The sequence below is a fragment of the Procambarus clarkii genome, chromosome 61 (genome assembly GCF_040958095.1).
Source record: "Procambarus clarkii isolate CNS0578487 chromosome 61, FALCON_Pclarkii_2.0, whole genome shotgun sequence".
In the NCBI taxonomy this organism is placed as follows: Eukaryota; Metazoa; Arthropoda; class Malacostraca; order Decapoda; family Cambaridae; genus Procambarus; species Procambarus clarkii.
This window is the reverse complement of record NC_091210.1, coordinates 19,266,322-19,291,974: the sequence shown is the minus strand read 5'-3', so window position 1 is coordinate 19,291,974 and position 25,653 is coordinate 19,266,322. Positions and strand designations below refer to the sequence as shown.

General features: G+C 40.7%; 1 protein-coding gene across 1 annotated transcript in view; it reads right to left on the bottom strand.

The window, feature by feature from the left end:
* LOC123774448 (nephrin) overlaps positions 1 to 25,653 on the bottom strand; it is a 183,757-nt gene that overhangs the window by 5,779 nt on the left and 152,325 nt on the right. Inside the window, exons 12-23 of the mRNA XM_069307959.1 lie at positions 25,535 to 25,653; positions 25,189 to 25,301; positions 13,320 to 13,422; positions 12,627 to 12,781; positions 10,745 to 10,880; positions 10,484 to 10,629; positions 7,968 to 8,143; positions 7,665 to 7,829; positions 6,968 to 7,081; positions 4,847 to 4,988; positions 3,513 to 3,788; positions 1,941 to 2,077 (exon numbers count right to left, since the gene is read on the bottom strand). The exon at positions 25,535 to 25,653 is cut by the window's right edge and continues 68 nt beyond it. Coding sequence (XP_069164060.1) covers positions 1,941 to 2,077; positions 3,513 to 3,788; positions 4,847 to 4,988; positions 6,968 to 7,081; positions 7,665 to 7,829; positions 7,968 to 8,143; positions 10,484 to 10,629; positions 10,745 to 10,880; positions 12,627 to 12,781; positions 13,320 to 13,422; positions 25,189 to 25,301; positions 25,535 to 25,653 — 1,782 coding nt within the window. The remainder of the gene's footprint in view (positions 1 to 1,940; positions 2,078 to 3,512; positions 3,789 to 4,846; positions 4,989 to 6,967; positions 7,082 to 7,664; positions 7,830 to 7,967; positions 8,144 to 10,483; positions 10,630 to 10,744; positions 10,881 to 12,626; positions 12,782 to 13,319; positions 13,423 to 25,188; positions 25,302 to 25,534) is intronic.

The window sequence follows — 25,653 nt, the reverse complement described above, 5'->3', positions numbered from 1 at the left end:
GCAGTACTCTCAGGCTAGATGAGGTTTAGACTGACCATGAGCGGAATTGATAAATACATGACACAAAGTGTATGATTTTAATGCCAAGTCTGATGTTACGAAGTATTATGTTTAATTTTCTATTAATGGTCTCACGGGAGCATAATATACTAATGTTGATCCTTTTCAAAGTCTCTTTATTTCTGTTTCTCTGTCACTCTGTCACTCTGTCTCTCATTTTGAGACTTTTTCTGGGTTTGTCAGGCTATCATTGTCTGTTTTTTTTCTGTTTGTCTCTTTGTATTTGTCTGTGTCTGTGTATATGAGTTTGTATATTTGCCTATTTCTCTCTACGTCTGTGTTTATATGTCTGCTTCTATGTCTAACTCTGTGTGGCTGTTTCTCTCTCTCTCTCTCTCTCTCTCTCTCTCTCTCTCTCTCTCTCTCTCTCTCTCTCTCTCTCTCTCTCTCTCTCTCTCTCTCTCTCTCTCTCTCTTCTCTCTCTCTCTCTCTCTCTCTCTCTCTCTCTCTCTCTCTCTCTCTCTCTCTCTCTCTCTCTCTCTCTCTCTCTCTCTCTCTCTCTCTCTCTCTCTCTTTCATCTTTCGCGACGCAGCGCGAACATAGAGAGAGGTTTGCGTTGAGGCGCTAGTATGCATACGCTAGCTACAAGCTGAAGGTATGCATACCGCTGGAGGTATGTATACTACTAAAGATATGCATATAACTGATAGGATGAAGGGTAGGAATGGAGGGGGGGTGGGGGTTACATGTAATAATTCTTGTTCTTATCAGCTCTGTACTTTATTATAATTATAAGTACTGTACTCGTAGTACTTATGATTATAAGTAATCTTGTTACAGTCATATTTTCTTAGAGAAAATATTTTTCTAAGAAAGCTTTTCTAAGAAAATCTCTAAGAAAGCTTTTCTAAGAAAATCTCTAAGAAAGTTTTTCTAAGAAAATCTCTAAGAAATATTTCGTCATATTTCTCTCGTCATTGCTCTCTTGATCCAATCCAAAGACAACATGAAAGTGATTCTAAGATTGTGATATGGATTGAATTCTTACGTTAAAATAAAAATAGGCTCAATCTTCTCTCAAACTTTACCTAGTGGCTGTTTCCACTAGCAATATGTAGGGACATTTTATTCAATCAAACTTGTTGGCATAAGACGATTCAGAGCTGTTAACCTTCCTCAAGGATTAGTTAATCACTCACTCTCTGGGGTTTGAGAGAAAAGGGATTGTTGAGGGGATTTGTAATGGGTGTGGAGAGAGCTCCTATTCCTTATAATGGGTAAAATGTTGGAAACCTTTTGTTTTAAAATAGGAAAACCATTTTAGTAAATAAAATATTCCGTTGTGGAGTCAATGCTTTATTTGATTAATTTCCCTGATAGCTAAAAAGGAGTTTATTAGGGGATTTAGTCGGAATAAAATAAGAGTTATATAGATTTATAGATAGAGTGGCTCTTGATAGATAAAAGAATATAAGAAAAATGCAGATTGGAGAAGATTTTTTTGCCCATGCGAAGCAGCTGGTATTTTAATTAATTCCTTGTTATATATCTTCAAACGTGTTACAAGAATCACTGGATTGTTACAATCGACGCTTGTAACAATCCAGCAATTCAACGTCTATTTCTCCCGATTGTTTGTTCCTTAATGCTACAACCCTGTTTCCAACTTGTATTTACCCAGGTCTTTCCTAAATCTGCATTGGACAGGACGGTAGAGCGACGGTATCGCTTCTTGCAGGTCGGGCGTTCAATCCCCGACTGTCCAGGTCATATGGCTCCATTCCTCCCCTCCCCCCCCCCCGTCCAATCCCAAATCCTAATCCCTATATCCCCCCTAAAAGCCCCATCGTCGCAATTGATTAGTACTTTTTCCGAAACACTTCCTTACCGAATCCAATTTAATTTTACGAGAGTTCTTGAATAGGAGAATGACACTGACCTTATAACTTGGTGCCGGATTGGTGAAGCTGTTTGAGGACATGGATGAGAGAGGGAGAGAATGGCTTGAGTTGAGTGCCGGGGTTGGCACTGGAGTGGCACCGATGGATCCCAAGGCAGAACTCTTTGAAGACGTCACTTTTGGGGTTAAAGAAAAGGTCCTTGTCAATCACCCGTTTGTCGGGTGATTGACAAGGTCAATCACAATGTAAATATTATATTTTTTTATATACTGGAAAGCGTTTGGGGTTTATTTATTGGTATTAGAGATAATTTAAGGAGGTCTAAATGCTTTGCAAAGTTATTTAGAAGTATTTATGTGTTTATTTATGTAGAGGAATACTTAAAACACATGATTTAGTTATAAGTGTATACTAAAGTATAGTTTTTGGAGTCTATAATATATAATATATGCATATAAATATATATATATATATATATATATATATATATATATATATATATATATATATATATATATATATATATATATATATATATATATATATATATGTCGTACCTAGTTGCCAGAACGCACTTCTCAGCCTACAATGCAAGGCCCGATTTGACTAATACGCCAAGTTTTCATGAATTAATGTTTTTTCGACTACCTAACCTACCTAACCTAACCTAACCTAACTTTTTCTGCTACCTAACTGAACCTAACCTATAAAGATAGGTTAGGTTAGGTAGGGTTGGTTAGGTTCGGTCAAATATCTACGTTAATTTTAACTCCAATAAAAAAAAATTGACCTCATAGATAATGAAATGGGTAGCTTTATCATTTCATAAGAAAAAAATTAGAGAAAATATATTAATTCAGGAAAACTTGGCTTATTAGGCAAATCGGGCCTTGCATAGTAGGCCGAGAAGTGCATTCTGGCTACTAGGTACGACATATATATATATATATATATATATATATATATATATATATATATATATATATATATATATATATATATATATATATATATAATGGTCCCCAGGACTATATGCAACTGAAAACTCACACCCCAGAAGTGACTCGAACCCATACTGCCAGGAGCGCAATGCAACTGGTGTGTACAGGACACCTTATCCACTCGACCATCACGACATTGTGCTCCTGGCAGTATGGGTTCGAGTCACTATATATATATATATATATATATATATATATATATATATATATATATATGACAATGTCAGACCACGGAGGAAAAATGAAACAGGAAGGACCTTCTGAAGATGTATTTAATATACGAAAGTACTTAAGGAAATTCCTGTTTCATTTTTCCTCCGTGGTCTGACTTTGTCATATTCTTAATCACGTGTTTATTTTCGTGATATACACACACACATATATATATATATATATATATATATATATATATATATATATATATATATATATATATATATATATATATATATATATAATGAGATTAATATTTTATCATCTATTTATTCCAAGTATGGATGTACTGTTTCTCTATCACAAGTCAGCTCAATATTACGTATTTCATTATTTAAGATGTCCTGTAGTGCTTGTATCACTAACTGCCTTATAACTAACAGCTTAAGAACTCACTTGAGGGATTCCTGTTGATGGCGCGACGTCTAACGAAACAAGCGATGATTGAGATGTTGAGGGCTAAGAGAGCCGCTCCTGTAAGGGTCATGATAAGGAGGATAAGACGAGGCGTCCTGGATCCACCGTCCTGGTCCTTCGGATCGTCCAAAACGTCTTCCGGAGAGTCGTCCGGTGAGACTCCATCCGGATCCGGAGCCACTATGCCTCGATCCGGCTGCCAGCTGGTAGCTCCGGCTGTTCCCTGCCTGGTAGTGCTTGGCGCCTCGCTGTTACCTGATCAAGAAGCAAAGATACACAACCTGGAGAAGGCTATCTTTAGATCTTGAGATGATTTCGGGGCTTTAGTGTCCCCGCGGCCCGGTCCTCGACCAGGCCTCCACCCCCAGGAAGCAGCCCGTGACAGCTGACTAACACCCAGGTACCTATTTACTGCTAGGTAACAGGGGCATTCAGGGTGAAAGAAACTTTGCCCATTTGTTTCTGCCTCGTGCGGGAATCGAACCCGCGCCACAGAATTACGAGTCCTGCGCGCTATCCACCAGGCTACGAGGCCCCTACACAGGAACGCACCATTCAGCTGATGGGATTAAGACGAACAGATCAACAAACTGAACAAATCCACAAGGGCAGTGACGAGGATTCGAACCTGCGTCTGGGAGCATCCCAGACACTGCCTTAATCGGCTACGGGATCCAGTAAGTTCAGTAGAACTTCGGTTTCAACCCTTTTACCCTGTCGTAGCTCAGTCGATAAAGGCAGTGTCTGGGATGCTCCCGGACGCAGGTTCGAATCCTCGTCACTGCCCTTGTGGATTTCTTCATTTGATGCATCACGTTAGTGTGATCTCTTTTCGGAAGTCAAAGGTTCCTTTGAATTGTAATTTTCAAAGGGTGCTACAAGAAGAGACTGATGCTGACTCAGGGAGGGAATGGTGACCCAGCAGGAGGGTGATAGTGACTCACCAGGAGTGTAATGACCCACCAGGAGGGTGATAGTGACTCACCAGGAGTGTAATGACCCACCAGGAGGGTGATAGTGACTCACCAGGAGTGTAGTGACCCACCAGGAGGGTGATAGTGACTCACCAGGAGTGTAGTGACCCGCCAGGAGGGTAATAGAGACTCACCAGGAGTGTAGTGACCCACCAGGAGGGTGATAGTGACTCACCAGGAGTGTAGTGACCCACCAGGAGGGTGATAGTGACTCACCAGGAGTGTAGTGACCCGCCAGGAGGGTAATAGAGACTCACCAGGAGTGTAGTGACCCACCAGGAGGGTGATAGTGACTCACCAGGAGTGTAGTGACCCACCAGGAGGGTGATAGTGACTCACCAAGCAAAGTGAAGAAGGAGAGTGACACGAAGTGGGATCGGCCGTGGTCGTTGGTGGCCTGAATGGCGGCTGTGTACTCCGTAGCCGGTGCCAGTCCTGTCACCCTGGCCGTCGTCGTCCCTCCTCCAGACACCTCCACGTACTGCGTCAAGAAGACCACATTAACACCTCCACGTACTGCGTCAAGAAGACCACATTAACACCTCCACGTACTGCGTCAAGAAGACCACATTAACACCACGTACTGTATCAAGAAGACCACATTAACACCTCCACGTACTGCGTCAAGAAGACCACATTAACACCTCCACGTACTGCGTCAAGAAGACCACATTAACACCTCCACGTACTGCGTCAAGAAGACCACATTAACACCTCCACGTACTGCATCAAGAAGACCACATTAACACCACGTACTGTATCAAGAAGACCACATTAACACCTCCACGTACTGCGTCAAGAAGACCACATTAACACCTCCACGTACTGCGTCAAGAAGACCACATTAACACCTCCACGTACTGCGTCAAGAAGACCACATTAACACCACGTACTGCGTCAAGAAGACCACATTAACACCTCCACGTACTGCATCAAGAAGACCACATTAACACCACGTACTGTATCAAGAAGACCACATTAACACCTCCACGTACTGCGTCAAGAAGACCACATTAACACCTCCACGTACTGCATCAAGAAGACCACATTAACACCACGTACTGTATCAAGAAGACCACATTAACACCTCCACGTACTGCGTCAAGAAGACCACATTAACACCTCCACGTACTGCATCAAGAAGACCACATTAACACCACGTACTGTATCAAGAAGACCACATTAACACCTCCACGTACTGCGTCAAGAAGACCACATTAACACCTCCACGTACTGCATCAAGAAGACCACATTAACACCTCCACGTACTGCATCAAGAAGACCACATTAACACCTCCACGTACTGCGTCAAGAAGACCACATTAACACCTCCACGTACTGCGTCAAGAAGACCACATTAACACCTCCACGTACTGCGTCAAGAAGACCACATTAACACCTCCACGTACTGCGTCAAGAAGACCACATTAACACCTCCACGTACTGCGTCAAGAAGACCACATTAACACCTCCACGTACTGCATCAAGAAGACCACATTAACACCTCCACGTACTGCATCAAGAAGACCACATTAACACCTCCACGTACTGCGTCAAGAAGACCACATTAACACCTCCACGTACTGCGTCAAGAAGACCACATTAACACCTCCACGTACTGCGTCAAGAAGACCACATTAACACCTCCACGTACTGCGTCAAGAAGACCACATTAACACCTCCACGTACTGCATCAAGAAGACCACATTAACACCTCCACGTACTGCATCAAGAAGACCACATTAACACCTCCACGTACTGCGTCAAGAAGACCACATTAACACCTCCACGTACTGCGTCAAGAAGACCACATTAACACCTCCACGTACTGCGTCAAGAAGACCACATTAACACCTCCACGTACTGCATCAAGAAGACCACATTAACACCTCCACGTACTGCGTCAAGAAGACCACATTAACACCTCTACGTACTGCATCAAGAAGACCACATTAACACCTCCACGTACTGCGTCAAGAAGACCACATTAACACCTCCACGTACTGCGTCAAGAAGACCACATTAACACCTCCACGTACTGCGTCAAGAAGACCACATTAACACCACGTACTGCGTCAAGAAGACCACATTAACACCTCCACGTACTGCTTCAAGAAAACCCCATAAACCCCAACATACTTCATCAAGAAATCTCTGTGTCTCAAAAAATTTATTATGAAGCACACAGAAACTCTATGGAAAACACACCAAATATTTCACAATCCGCTCGCTGAAAATCAAATAGAGGTCACTATAATTGCTAATATTTCCTAAAGTACTATACTTAGGGCGACCAAGATTAGCCTATGTCCGTCTTATACCCCTGATTAACACCCCTGCAAAGTTAGGGTAAATTTGCTCCATGCGTCTCTCCTCCAACCTCGAACAAGCAGACATTTTCACTTACAAATTACCTTAATGTTGCAATATAATTTGATTGGACTTTGATTTAAGACGTACCTGGTGTACCAAGGAGTTAGCAGACCTGTACCTTAGGGTGTAGCCACTGGGGGCGCCCCTGTCTAGGATGGGGGTCCAGGTTAGCCACACTTCTCTGTCTGTCACCCTGTTTACCTGCTGGGGGAGTCACACAGGTGTTAGTGTACTGGTGGAGGTAGGTGTTGGTGTACTGGTGGAGGGTGGCAGGTGTTGGTGTACTGGTGGAGGGTGGCAGGTGTTGGTGTACTGGTGGAGGGTGGGAGGTGTTGGTGTACTGGTGGAGGGTGGCAGGTGTTGGTGTACTGGTGGAGGGTGGTAGGTGTTGGTGTACTGGTGGAGGGTGGTAGGTGTTGGTGTACTGGTGAAGGAAGAGAGGCAGGTGTTGGTGTACTGGTGGAGGAAGAGAGGCAGGTGTTGGTGTACTGGTGGAGGAAGGAATCGAGGTGTTAGTGTACTAGTGGAAGACAAGTGTTGGTATACTGCAGGAAAACAGGTGTTGGTGTACTGGTGGAAGAAAGCAGCTGCTAATAAACAGAAGGAATCACGCAGATGTTAGTATACTAGATAAAGAAAACCTACAATAGTTTACTCTAAGACCAATAATATTCCCAATCATCCAATAATCACCATCACTAAACAATATAACCATCACAATTCTCCCCAAAAATGATGTCTCACGTTAAAAAATTTAGTAGTAAAAACTCGTATAATAACTAACGGAGAAATTTGTGGGCGGCTGTGGGCGTGCGGGCGGCTTAAGGCTGAGAAGGAGGGTGTGGGCGCCCAGGGGATTGTGAGCTGTGCATCTATATATTGTGTAGTCCTCTTGAGCTACTCCCTTCACTTCCAGAACTGATGACCAAAGTTCCAATCCGTCCAAAAGCTGCCAATCAATAAAAAAAGTGACAGTCAGTCAATCAATCAATGACGGATAAGAGCTAAACGATGCTAGTTATCATATATCATCAATTTGACTCAAGAACTCATCAATTATTGTGACTCACAACTCACCAGGACTCACCTGAGACTCGTGGATGGTGAATTTGTCACTATTCAGGAGGATGAGTCCACTCTGGCTGCTCCAGACGAATGTGGGCGGAGGGGCGGCTCTAACGTTACACACCAGCCGCCCAATCCCGCCCACAGCCGCCCACAAACCCCCGCCCTCGTCCAAGTCCTCTGCAGCTGCTACTCCATCTAGAGAAAAATCCAACAGCATTTTCCCTGATCATTTCATTAAGTACTTTCAAATATAATTAGCTTTTCGTGTAGCAGAGTAAATTGGATATCTGGTTTAAGTCACGTTGGTATTCCTTTAGTATTGTACATTTTAAATGAGTTTTTGGTTGTACAGTTTACTAAAAGTTGTAAAGTGTTGTAAATCTTCAATTGTTGTAGTGTTGTACACCTCATAACACCTCCATGATAAGGTTGTTGTTTAAGATTTGCTATCTGGAACAAAAAGTTCCAAGTAGCACGGGCTATGGTGAGCCCGTAGTGGACGTTTTGGTTCCATGATAATGTAATTTGCTCATTATTATCAGTAATTTGGTAAATATTATTTGCATATTCAATTATTTTTTCGTTTGGTTTTATTTCTGCTCTGAATGTGGTTTGTTTTTACTGAAATAAACCAAAATAAATGAAATTTTTGCTGTAAATTATCAACCCATTAGTTGAGAATTTACGGAGTGTAAATGTAAACTATTTTTCTCGTTGTTCCCAGACACTCAAGTTCCCCTTGGAATCATAAAACATTTACACACAATCAGTTACGAAACCTGTGCATCTTTCGACAATCATGGCGGCTTTGTTTACATTTATTCAACAGGTGTATGAGTGAGGTGTATTCAACAGTTATATGAGTAAGGTGTATTCAACAGTTGTATGAGTGAGGTGGATCATTCTCTCTTAATATGGAAAGTCTCTGTTTGGTGGATAAGTTCTGGCAACCGTTGGTGGATGTGTTCCAGAAAATTTATATCCATTCTATTGCATGGTTTCTTGATGTTATCTTGAGATGATTTCGGGGCTTTTTAGTGTCCCCGCGGCCCGGTCCTCGACCAGGTCTCCACCCCCCAGGAAGCAGCCCGTGACAGCTGACTAACACCCAGGTACCTATTTTACTGCTAGATAACAGGGGCATAGGGTGAAAGAAACTCTGCCCCGTTGTTTCTCGCCGGCACCTGGGATCAAACCCAGGACCACAGGATCACAAGTCCAGCGTGCTGTCCGCTCGGCCGACCGGCTCCCCTGGTGACTAATCTTTACCCAAGAAAAGTAAAACTCTACTTAAGAATTGTTAAGAATGTCAAGAAATATTACCAATAGAAGAAGAATATTTTTTATTGCTGACATTTTTTATTAATAAATCCAAATATCCAATTTGTTTTATTTGACTCTATTGTTTATTGATAAAAGTTTTGTGGCGTTAAATTGTTACGAATTATGAAAGGACTTCACTCACTAAGACTTTATGTGAGTGAATCATGCACTAAGACTTTATGTGAGTGAATCATGCCCTAAGACTTTATGTGAGTGAATCATGCACTAAGACTTTATGTGAGTGAATCATGCACTAAGACTTTATGTGAGTGAATCATGCACTAAGACTTTATGTGAGTGAATCATGCCCTAAGACTTTATGTGAGTGAATCATGCACTAAGACTTTATGTGAGTGAATCATGCCCTAAGACTTTATGTGAGTGAATCATGCACTAAGACTTTATGTGAGTGAATCATGCACTAAGACTTTATGTGAGTGAATCATGCACTAAGACTTTATGTGAGTGAATCATGCACTAAGACTTTATGTGAGTGAATCATGCCCTAATACTTTATGTGAGTGAATCATGCCCTAAGACTTTATGTGAGTGAATCATGCACTAAGACTTTATGTGAGTGAATCATGCCCTAAGACTTTATGTGAGTGAATCATGCACTAAGACTTTATGTGAGTGAATCATGCCCTAAGACTTTATGTGAGTGAATCATGCACTAAGACTTTATGTGAGTGAATCATGCCCTAAGACTTTATGTGAGTGAATAAAGCTACTCTTACTGAAGTAGTGAAGACCTAATGTAATATCCACGCCCACGTGAAAACTGTATTTTATAGTATAAATACTCACACGTCACCACCAAGTGTTCTACCACCACTACCACATGTTCTACCACCACTACCACGTGCTCTACCACCACTACCACGTGTTCTACCACCACTACCACGTGTTCTACCACCACTACCACGGTGTTCTACCACCACTACCACGTGTTCTACCACCACTACCACGTGTTCTACCACCACTACCACGTGCTCTACCACCACTACCACGTGTTCTACCACCACTACCACGTGCTCTACCACCACTACCACGTGCTCTACCACCACTACCACGTGTTCTACCACCACTACCACGTGCTCTACCACCACTACCACGTGTTCTACCACCACTACCACGTGTTCTACCACCACTATCACGTGCTCTACCACCACCACGTGGTACCACGTGCACCACAACACCCTCAGTACTCACGGGCCACCACCACGTAAGTCCTGGTAGGGGGCGCTGACCCCACGACGTTACGGGCGTGACACAGATACACGCCCGTGTCCGCCCGTCTCGCTGACTCCATCACCAGCCTCGCCACGCCCACGCCCGAGGCCAGGGGCGCCCCAGAACTGAGGACGAAACAGTTTTGGCAACAATAATTACTCTGAAAATCCCACTTTAGAGTTGAAGTGCATAGGGGAGACTCACCTGAACCAGGTGAGCCAGATAAGGTGTTAGACTAACCTGTTGTGGGTGTTGCTCGGTTCTCTAGTCCACGTGAGATGTGGAACAGGGTTACCACTGGCAGAACACTGGATGCTCACCCTTCCATTCTCTTCCACACTCACGCGATCACTCGATTCCACCTTTTCCGGTCCGTCTGAAGGAAGGGACATGCCGTTGGATTTCAAACTAAACCGCTTGTGAAAGCTATAATGTCTATTTCTTTATTTTCATTATATATAATGTGTGAGATATGTGGGATGGGATAGAGGCAAGGGTAGGGGAGATAAGGGAGAGGAGAGAAGGGAATTCTGGGTAAATCTGGGTAACAACGACCAATATATAAATTTAAATTTTCACTGGTAATATATATATATATATAGTACCCATGTCTGCAATGGGCACGCGCCTAGATCCAGAATCCCTTCGTGTAGCAGTGGCCCTCCGCCTTGGTGCCCCAATTCACACTGAATACAAGTGTATTTGCAACAGGATGGAAGCAGACCAATACGGACTGCATGGGTTGCATTGCGGAAGCACAAAGGGCTGGCATGCAAGACACAACGAGGTCAATGACATCATCAAGAGAAGCCTCGTCTCAACTGGGTGCCCAGCGGAGAGAGAACCTCGCATCCTAGGGGTCCAAACCCCGGATTTCCCAGCACTTCGCCCTGATGGCATCACCATATACTCATGGAAGGAGGGTAGACAGTTGGTGTGGGACTACACATGTGTATCCACCCTGGCTGACACCTATGTACACTTCGGAGCTGATCAAGCAGGTGGGGCGGCCAACCACAGGGAAACAGCAAAATCACTCAAGTACAGGCGACTGGAAGGTCAATACCTCTTTGTTCCCATAGCGTCTGAGACGCATGGCCCCTGGGGCAAGAGTGCCTTGGGATTTCTCAAGGAATTGGGGTCCAAGCTCATTGACGTCACCAGAGACCCAAGGGCTTCCAGTTTTTTATTTCAGCGTCTCAGTGTGGCGATCCAGAGGGGAAATGCTTGCTGCGTCCTCGGTTCCTGTCCAGAAGCGGAGGAGCTTCAAGAGATCCATAACCTTTAGGCATTTGTCTTGTATGTTTTGTAACCTTTAAATATATCTATTTCTCTTTTATTTTAATTTTTTGTTTATATATAAGCACGTTGCATGCAACAAACTCATAATTGCACATGTAAATTCTCTCTATATATATTGTGAAGTGTATCTTTAATTAAATGTGTTCTGAATATTCTACACTAAATATTTTCACAAAATTTTCACCAAAACTTTTTCCCCCATTCAAAGTGCTTAAGGAAATGCTGTTTAACATAGAAAAGGCTTCTAGAATTAGAAAATAATTAGAAAAAACACCTTGATCTAGACAATATAAGTTTTAGCCCAAGAAAATGCTTCTAATTCTATCAAATAGCTGTTAGTTTTAGGCCAAGAAAATGCTTCTAGATCTAGAACATATTTATAAATTTTAACCCAAGAAAATGTTTCTAGATCTGCAAAATAATTGCTAGTTTTTGGCCAAGAAAATGCTCCTAGATCTAGAAAATATTGTGTTATCTACAAAGTATTGTGTTATCTAGAAAATATTGTGTTATCTAGAAAGTATTGTGTTATCTAGAAAGTATTGTGTTATCTAGAAAGTATTGTGTTATATAGAAAATATTGTTATCTAGAAAATATTGTTATCTAGAAAATATTGTTATCTAGAAAATATTGTTATCTAGAAAGTATTGTATTATCTAGAAAGTATTGTATCTAGAAAGTATTGTATCTAGAAAGTATTGTATCTAGAAAGTATTGTGTTATCTAGAACGTATTGTGTTATCTAGACAATCATACTAAACTACAAAACACTACAAGAGTTACAAAAGTCTAAGATAACCAACATCAGAAGAGACTAACATTGAACATTGAGGACAAAGGAAGCGTTGATAGCGCCGGCGTCCGAACTCGAGGTGACTGAATAGTTCCCACCTTGCTCTCTCATCACCTTGGCCAGGTGTAGCTCCGACGCCGTGCTTACCTGTAGCGTCTCCTGTCCCCGTCGCCACCAGTACCTGTAACAGATGGAGGTAAACTCCTCTACCAGGAGATGTTGATATACCGTCTTTCTTTATGTATATACCACCAGAGGTCACCAGAGGTCACCAGAGGTCAACAGAGGTCACCAAAGACCACCAGATGTCACCAGAGGTCACCAAAGGTCATCTGAGGTCACCAGAGGTCACCAAAGACCACCAGATGTCACCAGAGGTCACCAGAGGTCACCAAAGGTCACCAGAGGTCACCAGAGGTCACCAGAAGTCACCAGAGGTCACCAGAAGTCACCAGAGGTCACCAAAGACCACCAGATGTCACCAGAGGTCACCAAAGACCACCAGATGACACCAGAGGTCACCAGAGGTCACCAAAGGTCACCAGAGGTCACCAGAGGTCACCAAAGGTCACCAGAGGTCACCAGAAGTCACCAGAAGTCACCAGAGGTCACCAAAGACCACCAGATGTCACCAGAGGTCACCAGAGGTCACCAAAGGTCACCAGAGGTCACCAGAGGTCACCAGAGGTCACCAAAGGTCACCAGAGGTCACACAATACCTTAGAGGTCCGGGGTTGGCAGCAGCTGAGGCAGACACTATCAGGTCAGCGCCCTCGTACACGTCGACCTCTGGCGGCGGCCGCGACAACCACACAGGAGGGTCTGTTGACAAAGAGGGTCATGATAGTGCTATACTGCTCCTGAGGTAGGGACAGGAGTCACAATAATGCTATACTGGCCTCGGGAGAGAGAGGGGGGACAAGAGAGTGCTATATACGGTTGGTCTGTCACTGGAATTGATTAGTAATATGATATCTGGGCAATATCAGCCAATCAGACCGTCATCGACCTGATGGCCAGATGAATGAAGCTAATGATTGACACCTGTCGCTAATATTCTCTTTTGTACAGGATCAATACAGGAGGGATGCAGGCGATGAGTCACAATAACGTGGCTGAAGTATGTTGACCAGACCACACACTAGAAGGTGAAGGGACGACGACGTTTCGGTCCGTCCTGGACCATTCTCAAGTCGATTCTCACAATAGACTTGAGAATGGTCCAGGACGGACCGAAACGTCGTCGTCCCTTCAACTTCTAGTGTGTGGTCTAATTAATATAGGAGGGATGAATGTGGAGGTACATAGGAAATAGTTAACAAAATCCTTTGAAAGAAATTAATGAATGTTATAATGAAGTGAATGAAAAATTGAAAAATTGGTAGATTTTATATTTGTCCAATTTGGTGAGTGAGTAGGACCAATTTTACGATTAAATTTTGTCAATTTTAATCGTAAAATATAAATATGTTTGTCCAATTCTCACCAAATATACATCTACCTCTTCGTTCCTAAGCTACTAAAACTACTATTGGGAATCCTAATATATTAAAAAAAACACTCATTAAACATTCTCTCAGGATGTTGCAAGAGATGTGTGTATATAAAATTTCATTTAAAGATTATAAAAATTTATATATTAGCCAAATAGGTATAAACATTTTGACCAGAGGACAAAAAAAAACAAATATAGCATAAGAACAGCTCAAAAGTCCAACGCATTTCTTGTTTAGCTAAGAAATTTTAATCATTCAATTGAGTGGATAATTTTATGCAAAATTATTGAGTGTTAAAGAAATAATATTGAATCTACGTTTATAAAAAGTAGTGAATTAGATAATGCAACTCCAGGATTAGATAAATTGGATACATAATTGATAAGTTTTGTAATAGGTATGCAATTATGAAACGGATAATTGAGCAATAGGGAATAGTCTGTCCCCATACAATCATATCACTTAAATCATTCCATATTATGTTTATGGACCTTAATCTACACAGGCGTAGTGGTGGTATATAATCCCAAACCTGAGATTTCTCTGTCTGTATTCCTTAAAAATGTGTTGAAACACGAAACGTTTGGAATTTTCAATTTAGTTTTCCTATGTAGACACTTACACTTAACCGAATCACGTGTTTTCGTATGATTATTCTTGTGTATATAACCTCCTTATGTCCGGTCGAGATGGTCTAGTGGATTAAGGTGTCCTGTACATACCAGTTGCGTTGCTCCTGGCAGTATGGGTTCGAGTCACTTCTGGGGTGTGAGTTTTCAGTTGCATATAGTCCTGGGGACCATTCAGGCTTGTTCGCATATATATATATATATATATATATATATATATATATATATATATATATATATATATATATATATATATATATATATATATATATATATATATATATATATGACAAAGTCAGACCACGGAGGAAAAATGAAACAGGAATTTCCTTAAGTACTTTCGTATATTAAATACATCTTCAGAAGGTGTTATATTGATTAAGATTAATATTGATAAAATATTAATAAAGAAATATTGATAAAGATTAAGCCACCCAAGAGGTGGCACGGGCATGAATAGCCCGTAAGTGGTACAATTTTTTTTTTTTCAGTATTAGTTTCAGTATTTTTTCAGACCTTCTGAAGATGTATTTAATATACGAAAGTACTTAAGGAAATTCCTGTTTCATTTTTCCTCCGTGGTCTGACTTTGTCACATTCTTAATCACGTGTTTATTTTCGTGATATACACACATATATATATATATATATATATATATATATATATATATATATATATATATATATATATATATATATATATATATATATATATAATATATATATATATATATATATATATATATATATATATATATATATATATATATATTTCTTGAAGAGTATCGGGAGAGAAGCGTTGGGAATATTCCCCACTTATGCAGGGAGAGATTATATAAAGTGTTTGGTTATCAGAGACACTCAAAACAGGCCAGGAGTTTTACGGCAAGAATACCAGAGAGAGAGAGCGAGAGAGAGAGAGAAAGGAAAGAGAGAGAAAGAGGAATAAACAAAGACACAGACATGAAAAATTGACGGGGCTCCACATTGGCACAAGATTACACGAAGGGAGACAGAAACAATGGTTTCATCCGGCACAGAGAGAGGGATAATGCCAGCCAGGAGCACACACACACACGGGGGAGAGACAGCCAGCTTGCCCTGCAACAGAGGGGCTGTTGCATAAAAGACCCAGGGGACTGTAAAGTAGTCTGGGATAAAAAAAAGATTACTGGACACAATGACGCTTGCTGTGGCAGCTGTGTCGAATCCCAGACGCTACGGTCCCTCTCCCCCCCTCTCTCTCTCTCTCTCTCTCTCTCTCTCTCTCTCTCTCTCTCTCTCTCTCTCTCTCTCTCTCTCTCTCTCTCTCTCTCTCTCTCTCTGACATACGCCTGACATAGCTATCTCTGGAAACATTTTGTTTTACCTATGGAAAACATTTTAAAAATCATGTAAATGATGTGTGAATAATAATGAATGGTGGTATTCATTATATACATTTTTATTTGTTTTGACTATTTGGTAAATTCGTGATACTGATATTAACACAAGGACTACTGCTGATAATAATTTAACTACCATTACTACTACCAATATCACTACTGATCACCATCATTCATATTAGGTAATGGTACTATTTTCTCACAGACATAATGACATACGATACAATTTCTCACATATGTCCTTGTAAATTTAATGTAAAGTTTTGCACTAAAGCTTTCGTATTCTCCTAAGTGCTTTGTCAAAGTCTGAGTGTGTTAATAGGACAAGACTTACATCTCAACGAGTTTAATTAGACGTAACAAAGTCCTAATGCCATTGTGGATTAAAAATTCACGAATATTTTCGTTTTTTAATCTTATCTATTTATATACTTATTTACTTATTTAAAATTCACGAATATTTTTGTTTTTTAATCTTATCTATTTATATACTTATATACTTATTTAATTTAATCTAAAGATAAAAAATGTTTTTTATCTTATCATTCATATTCTTCCATTTCTCACTTTCCTGGGACGAAAGAACGTCAAGACTTAGAAGAAATAAAACAGAGAATAGGAAAAGTGCTCAAGAAACTTTAAACAATTCCTTTCTTCCATTCACAGCATCACAATACACAGAAGAGCAGAGAATCAACCTTTCACAATATTACACCGTAAGTCACAACATCTTACAGACTTACACAATACACAAAGTATGTTAACCAGACCACACACTAGAAGGTGAAGGGATGACGACGTTCCGGTCCGTCCTGGACCATTCTCAAGTCGATCGACATGGAATCGACTTGAGAATGGTCCAGGACGGACCGAAACGTCGTCGTCCCTTCACCTTCTAGTGTGTGGTCTGGTCAACATACTTCAGCCACGTTATTGTAACTCATCACCTGCATTCACAGACAATCAACACAGACACACTTTAGGATAACACAGACTGGCTGTATAACTCTCAAATATGATTGGTATAACAAGGACTGATAATCCTTTCCACAAAATTGGCCAATCGAGTATAAATTATCTTCCACAACTAATCAGATCAAACTAAACCAATCATAACCTAGAATATCATGTGTTAATCTTACGAACCCATACGCATGCGTTCGTAAGACAGATCTTGCGTTGTAAACTATGTCATCTTCCAGGAATATAATTATAAAAACATCGAATTGGAAGAGATCATCTTAGCCGAAATCTTAGACGCGTCTGGAATGTCGGTAAGGATAACAGAGAGCTTTTCAACACCGGGATATACAAGCCGGGATAAGATGATAAGATAAAATAAGATTATGCAAAGCAACTCCCCAGAAGGGAGTTAGGAAGGCAGGTGCTGGGGGCAGTGAGGCAAGATGAGAAGAGTGGATAGCAGTAAGCTGTGTGTTGAAGATGGCAGCCAAGCAGCAGTGTGTGTGCTGTAGATGGCAGGAAAGGCAGGGAGAGTGTTGGAAATGGCAGGCAGGACTCAGAATGTGTTGAAGATGGCAGCCAAGCAGCAGTGTGTGTGCTGTAGATGGCAGGAAAGTCAGAGAAGGTGTTAAAAATGGCAGACAGGACTCAGAATGTGTTGTAGATGGCAGGCAAGCAGCAGTGTGTGCTGCAGATGGCAGGAAAGGCAGGGAGAGTGTTGGAAATGGCAGCCAGGACTCAGAATGTGTTGTAGATGGCAGGCAAGCAGCAGTGTGTGTGCTGTAGATGGCAGGAAAGGCAGAGAGCATGTTAAAAATGGCAGGCAGGACTCAGAATGTGTTGAAGCTGGCAGCCAAGCAGCAGTGTGGGTGCTGGAGATGGCAGGAAAGGCAGGGAGCGTGTTGAAAATGGTAGCCAGGACTCATAATGTGGTGGCGGATGGCAGGCAAGCAGGTAACGCGGCTCTGATGCGAATGGCAGCCAAACAATAACAAGGAATGCTAAAGATGGCAGCAGGAAGTACGCTATGGATGTTTGGGAGGGTCGGAAGGCAACCTGGACCCAGATTCACGAAGCAGTTACGCAAGCACTTACGAACGTGTACATCTTTCCTCTATATTTGACGGCTTTGGTTACATTTATTAAACAGTTTACAAGCATGAAAACTTGCCAATCAACTGTTGTTATTGTTATAAACAGCCTCCTGGTACTTCGGTACTCATTAACTGTTTAATAATTGTAAACAAAGCCGCCAAAGATTGTGGAAAGATGTACAGGTTCGCAAGTGCTTGCGTAACTGCTTCGTGAATCTGGCCCCTGGTATGCAAACGCAGGCCAGAAAAGAGACTAGATGAACAAAACAATATACGAAATTACGTATAAGAGAAGAAAATTAAAGAATATCTTAAAAACGACGAATATAACCATTCGTAAATTGGAGATGTAACTGGTTTCACGAATATTAATAAAAAATTGGCAAGAGGATTTATTTCTTTGTGAAATAGGAAAATAGGATTTAGGGGGTTTGGTATAAATAAAGGATTATACAATGAGAAAGTTCATTGTATGATATTTGACAATTACTTGAAATAATTTCTGTTGAGTAAAGATATTGACGGAGATTTAAATAACAAGAAACACTGGTGTTTTTTGATAACCTCAAGTTATCTCAAGATAACTTGAGGTTATCTTGAGATGATTTCGGGGCTTTAGTGTCCCCGCGGTCCGGTCCTCGACCAGGCCTCCACCCCCAGGAAGCAGCCCGTGACAGCTGACTAACACCCAGGTACCTATTTTACTGCTAGGTAACAGGGGCATAGGGTGAAAGAAACTCTGTCCATTGTTTCTCTCCGGCGCCCGGGATCGAATCCGGGACCACAGGATCACAAGTCCAGCGTGCTGTCCGCTCGGCCGACCAGCTCCCTGGTAGGATGTGTTCTGAGTATGGCAACTTAGTGCCATATCATAAGAACAAAGGCAACTGCAGAAGGCCTATTGGCCCATACGAGGCAGCTCCTATTTATAACCACCCAATCCCACACATATACATTTCCAGCACAAGGATTGCCTAAGGCTACCAGGATAAAGTATCGCAAGCTTGAACAAGGTTGTTCTAACAAGTGCCTAAAGACGTCATAATATAGCTTAACAACCGTTAACAACATTATTCCGGTAGAAAAACAGCCTACATTTGCCAGTTTAGGCCTAGCCAAACAAGGGCAAAGTCGTTCGAGGTCAAAATGAGCTTTAATATTCCAGAACAAATGGTTGTTGTATTCTGTTCTTGCATATTAAGGCTCTTTTTTGTTCAGGAACAACTCTACCGAGGCTTGAGAAGCTTCATGCTGGCAAACTTAGGCTCTTCTAGTTCTGGTATAACATATCAAAACGTTTGGCAAAGTTGTTCCATAACATGAAGAGGCTAAGTTTGCTAGAACTGAACTTAACAACTTTGGATTAATCAGTTCCAGGACAGGATGAGCCTGATTGTACCATACTAGAGGTTGTCAACCCCTTAGGAATGTTATACCAGAACGAGAAGAGCCTAAGTTTGCCAGCATGAAGCTTCTCAAGCCTCGGTAGAGTTGTTCCTGAACAAAATAGAGCATAAATGAACAAGTACACAATAGACAATCATGCCTCACCTTATGCAAATTTTGCAATAAAGTTTAGTTAATAACATTATGATATAAGAAAACAAAGATAACAGCGAGATATCATAAAAAACGTAAGAGGAAGAAAAGTCTAAACTTAGAAGCACCATTCGGGTGTTGAATATGGGAGGGTCATAACAGTGCTATAGCGGTACCTTCCATGCGGTCTGTTTCCCTAGTATCAAGTGAGGGGAAAATGGACCATAAAAAGACTCAAGTTACGTGGAGCTAGAAAGTTACGAGCCTTGCTGGGCTTACTTTGGCAGTGGGCCATCCAAGGAAATGTTCCCACTTAGAGGAGGGCAGCAAAGATTTTTTTTACGTTTAAATTTATATATATATATATATATATATATATATATATATATATATATATATATATATATATATATATATATATATATATATATATAATTGGGGTTCCACCTCTGGTGCAATTGTAGGGACCCACAGCCTTGAAAAAGAAAATGAAGGGTATTCAAAAAATCTGGCAAGGGAGGTGCAAGAAAGTGGAATCAATTGTAGAATACTAGAATGATTAAAACAATTCTTAAATCAAAGAAAGCAAATGGATCGTCTTAAGTATCAATGAATCTTGTGAAATGAGGTGAGTGTGGGTACCGAAAATGAATATTTCAAAATAAGTGCATCAAAGTTGCAGATGACACTTAGATTTATGGTTAAGAAGAATTGACAATGATATTGAGACTTGCAAAGAGATCTTCAAGAACTCCACAAATGACTGAAAGACTGACAAATGCTTTTTAATATCTAAAATCCCTAGACCCTGGATATGGGGCATATTAATCTACATAAAATTCACATCACGACTACCAAATCAAACAACATTTTCTTATAGCAAACTTGTCTTAAACAAACTTAAAGAAAACAACCTTGGAGTCAGAATCCACCTGTGAACTTTATCGAGGGTTTTTGTTCATTTCATTCCAGTAATTACATCAGAAAATAATACCAACCACTAGCAATAGATAGAAATCCATTTCAATATACATTTAACCTGAAATTTTGACTCGCTGAATTCTACTGAATAATTTTGCTTCAGATGTTTCAGTTTACTGCACATTAGATTGGAGAAAAGTTTCCGATTAGCACTCTAAATTATTAAAGTATTTAATACAGATGAATTAAGCATATTAATAGTAACTTTAGGGTAAACAAATCGAAAACAAATTTACATAATCCTGTTTTCCTGTCAAACTTGTCTACAATTATCCATGGATTATCTATAATTAACTATTTTATCCATAATTGTTCGAGTTTTATTGAACTATCTACATTTTCTCTAATAATCCACGTGGGTTATTTAAATTACTTCCAATTATTTAGCAAAAATTACAATTATTATCCCTTGCTATTGACACAGATACATAAATAATTGATAACTAAAGTGACGCAGGAGTCATAACGTTCCTTTATTGCTGAGGAAACCTTTATTAGGAATTAGTTCTTACTATTCATTACTAGAGAGCACTCTGGATATTACTGGACCTTATCAGGGAGTGACCTCAGTAAATATCTAATTACGTTGTGAACGTCTCTTACGAAATGATGGTGATATTATATATTAGCGAATTAGTTGGTTTATGTTCCTTATATCTAGTATACGAGAGAGGGGGAGAAAGAGAGAGAGAAAGAGAGAGAGAAAGAGAGAAAGAGAGAAAGAGAGAGAGATCTCACCAACTTATGACTGCAGGATTGAGTTTTAGCTCTTTTTCTATCCGCTTTCCTGCACTGAAATTGTCAGTTTACAGATCAACTCCGTCCTGTTATCTTCTTCTTATCTTCTTCTTATCTTCTCTACCCTTTAAGTTATGAGTGAAATTGGCGTCTGCAACCTCCTGGTTCAGTCCATTACTCTTTTATACTATCCCTACGAGCTTAAAATATTTTACAAGATCTTAGTGTTTCTTTTGTTTATCAAGTTTATGTGTATTTGTATGGTTAGATGTGTTTATAGTGTATATTTGAGGTCTTTTTCCACCGTTTCATGTGGGTATTTTGTGATGTCTCTCTTTCTTTCTTTCTCTCTCTCTCTCTCTCTCTCTCTCTCTCTCTCTCTCTCTCTCTCTCTCTCTCTCTCTCTCTCTCTCTCTCTCTCTCTCAACCTTACTTCACACCCATCCGTTAAAATTCTCAAACACGGACGAGACATGCTATAAATCTCTGTTCCTCCATGTGTGTGTGTGTGCGTGAGATCGTGTGTGCGTGTGTGTTGTGTGTGTGTGTGTGTGTGTGTGTGTGTGTGTGTGTGTGTGTGTGTGTGTAGTGTGGGGGACCAACCACACTACACACACACTAACAACAACATTACAGACCTTTCCGGGGACAAGTACCGCTATACTGCCCTCGCGACATATCTTATGAGCCAGTTGTTTATTGACTAGCATACTCCTAGCATACTCCTACATACAACATAATGTATAATGTTATACAATATAGTGTATTTCTCCATGTGTCTCGTAAACAAAAGATATTTCTCCTTTTACTGACAGGTAGTTAGCAGTTGATTGACAAGCAAGAAAGATAACCAGTTATCATTAATTACCAGATAGTATGGATTAATTATATTTATTTGATTAGTGTATAGGACAGGAGTCTTTAAATCATCATTTTTTATATTCATGTCATGAAGGAAATCAGACGCAAAATTTGTAAGTTAGCATTGACGCAAATGACGCAATTGACGCAATTTCTAAAAGATTTTGGTTCTAGCATCATATATCAAGTTTTTTTAATTCGGTTTTACACTCATGGCTTTGAGTTACTGTATTTAAATGGTAATTTTGTCTGTTAAATTCAGTTGGTTGCCCATTTAATAAATTGGTAATGATTTTTAGGGTTAATTTGTAAAGATAAATTACTTGGGTGTTTTAATTATTTAATTAGAATTATCATATTGTTCAGAGATTATGTGCAGATGACGAGTCACAATAACGTGGCTGAACAGACTGAAACATTGTTGTTTCTTCAATGTCGACAAATACAAATACAGCTGTATTTGCTTAATACATCACAATCACTCATCAATTCCAATCATTTCTGAGATATATTTTAGTATGTATTAAAGAAATGTAAAATTATTGAAGTGTAAATAAATTTGAATGTCGTTATTCGGAGATATATACAATAATTTTCTGTATATGTTGCATCCAATGCTGAAAATTTTATATTTTCGTGATTTAATTTATTTTCGCATCATACAGCGAATGTTAAATTGTATTTGCTTTGATTTAATGGCCTGAATAGTTTCATTGTATAAAGGGTATGAATAAATGTAGTCTGAACGCGCGCGCACACACACACACACACACACACACACACACACACACATGTATGTTAGTCCTCTTTTTTCCTCTCTCTCTCTCTCTCTCTCTCTCTCTCTCTCTCTCTCTCTCTCTCTCTCTCTCTCTCTCTCTCTCTCTCTCTCTCTCTCTCTCTCTCTCTCTTTCTCTCTCTCTCTTCTCTCTCTCTTCTCTCTCTCTTCTCTCTCTCTCTCTCTCTCTCTCTCTCTCTCTCTCTCTCTCTCTCTCTCTCTCTCTCTCTCTCTCTCTCTCTCTCTCTCTCTCTCTCTCTCTCTCCCTCAGGGGTCTGGTAGCTGAGCGGACAGCGCGCAGGATTCGTAATTCTGTGGCCCGGGTTCGATTCCCGGACCAGGCAGAAACAAATGTGCAAAATTTCTTTCACCCTATGCCCCTGTTACCTAGCAGTAAATAGGTACCTGGGAGTTAGTCAGCTGTCACGGGCTGCTTCCTGTGTGTGTGTGTGCGTAGAAAAAAATAGTACTTACAGTTGATTGATTGACAGTTGAGAGGCAGGCCGAAAGAGCCAGAGCTCAATCCCCGCAAGCACAACTCGGTGAATACACACGGGGCTTTGCGGCTGAGTTTACAGCGCTCGGGGTTCGTAGTCCTAATGACCCGAGTTCGATTGCAACATTAAAATTGTAAATACAGTAAACTAGGAACTCTAGAATGCCGTCAATGTTCCTGTCAACTTCTATCTCTTTATCAGACCTCTGAAAGCTCGGCTGCATTTCAGGCAAATAAATGAATCTTTTGCGCCTTGAATAAGACGATGTTTCCTCACCAAATGGCATAATAGATTTCGCATCCGAGCTGCACACATTTACGAAAATTTGCATAATTATTATGTTAAAGATTCATTCTTCAGAGGCATAGATTTTTTGGTGCTTCCTGTTCTTTGTCAGCTTGGAAAATTCAGATGACTGTTTTCTTTGCTTTTCACTTTTTCTGCTCTGAATACATTTCCTGAATTCATACGAGCAAAAAAAAAAAAGGAATCACATTTATTTTACATTTTACAACTATGTAAAAGGTTGAAACGTTAAACGAACGTTTAAGTTACGTTTCAGGCTTGCAAGGCACGTTACGTCTTCGTTGGAAAGAAGTGAAAATTTGCGTCTACTGACGTTGTGACGAGAGTTCGAGCCCTTATCACCCAAATAACCTCGTTAATAACTCGGTGCTGACCTATTGCGTCAATATTGACGTGTGTTAATCTGATTGATTGATTAATTGATTAATTGATGGAGATTAAGCCACCCACCAGGTGGCCAATGATGGAATTGAATTTATATTTGCGATAGTGAGAATACCAGCTTAAATTAGGAAGAGAAGGAGATAGTGAAAGAGTAGGTGAGTAATAACCGGTGAATATGAGAGTGAGAAAGTGAGTGAATATGAGGCTGAGCATGAGAGATCTTGCATCATCTTCATCGTACAATGCAACAAAGCAGTTGTCATTGTAGACTACTTAAGAGTAACTTATCCTGGGCATTTCAAGACACACGGAATAAACAGCTTATTCAGTATTTTATTTACTGTAGTTATAATGTCACGTATTTCAGGTTTTTATTAATGATGAAACAGGAAGTAGGTACTCACGCAAGCAACAGACAACAGATACACCAACAGGGTACTCATTCCGGCAACAAGCAACGGGATACTCATTCAAGCCACAAACAACAGGAGTATTCATTCTAGCCACTGACAACGGGAGAACTCATTCCAGCAACAGATAACGGGAGAACTTATTCCAGCAACAGACAACAGGAGACTCATTCAAGCCACAGACAACGGAAGAACTCATTCAAGCCACAGACAACAGGAAACTCATTCAAGCCACAGACAACGGGAGAACTCATTCCAGCAACAGATAACGAGAGAACTCATTCCAGCAACAGACAACAGGAGACTCATTCCAGCCACAGACAACGGGAGAACTCATTCAAGCCACAGACAACGGAAGAACTCATTCAAGCCACAGACAACAGGAAACTCATTCTAGCCACAGACAACGGGAGAACTCATTCTAGCCACAGACAACGGAAGAACTCATGCTAGCCACAGACAACAGGAGAACTCATTCAAGCCACAAACAACAGGAGACTCATTCCAGCAACAGATAACGGTATACTCACGTAGAACACGGATAGTGAGTGTCGTGTGAACAGGAACGCCTAGACCGTTGCTAGCCTCACATACGAACATCTTCCCGTTGTCCTGAGCCGTTGTCCTCCGTTGCAACTCAGATCTGGCCAAGAAGGAGATGTAGTCAAGTTCTAGCAAGAAAAAATTTTTTTTTGAAAGCAGCGCCATAAATTAAGCAATGTGTTGCAACAGCATGCTCTGTTTTGCCTCATTTAAACACAGTGGTAGTCCTCCACGATGAATGAGACTCCAGACACTGTTGCATTTATCCACTTTGACTCTACACACCACCTGAGGCTTTCCACTGCCATAGAAGAGACACAATCAGCTACCCACCTAGTGCTGGTGCCTCCGAAGGCCCCCTGGGTGTTGGTAATGGTAGCACCGTCTAGGGTGACGTCCTCAGATCTCCAGGTGATGTTGGAGGGCGGGAGGCTGGAGGAGGACTCACAGGA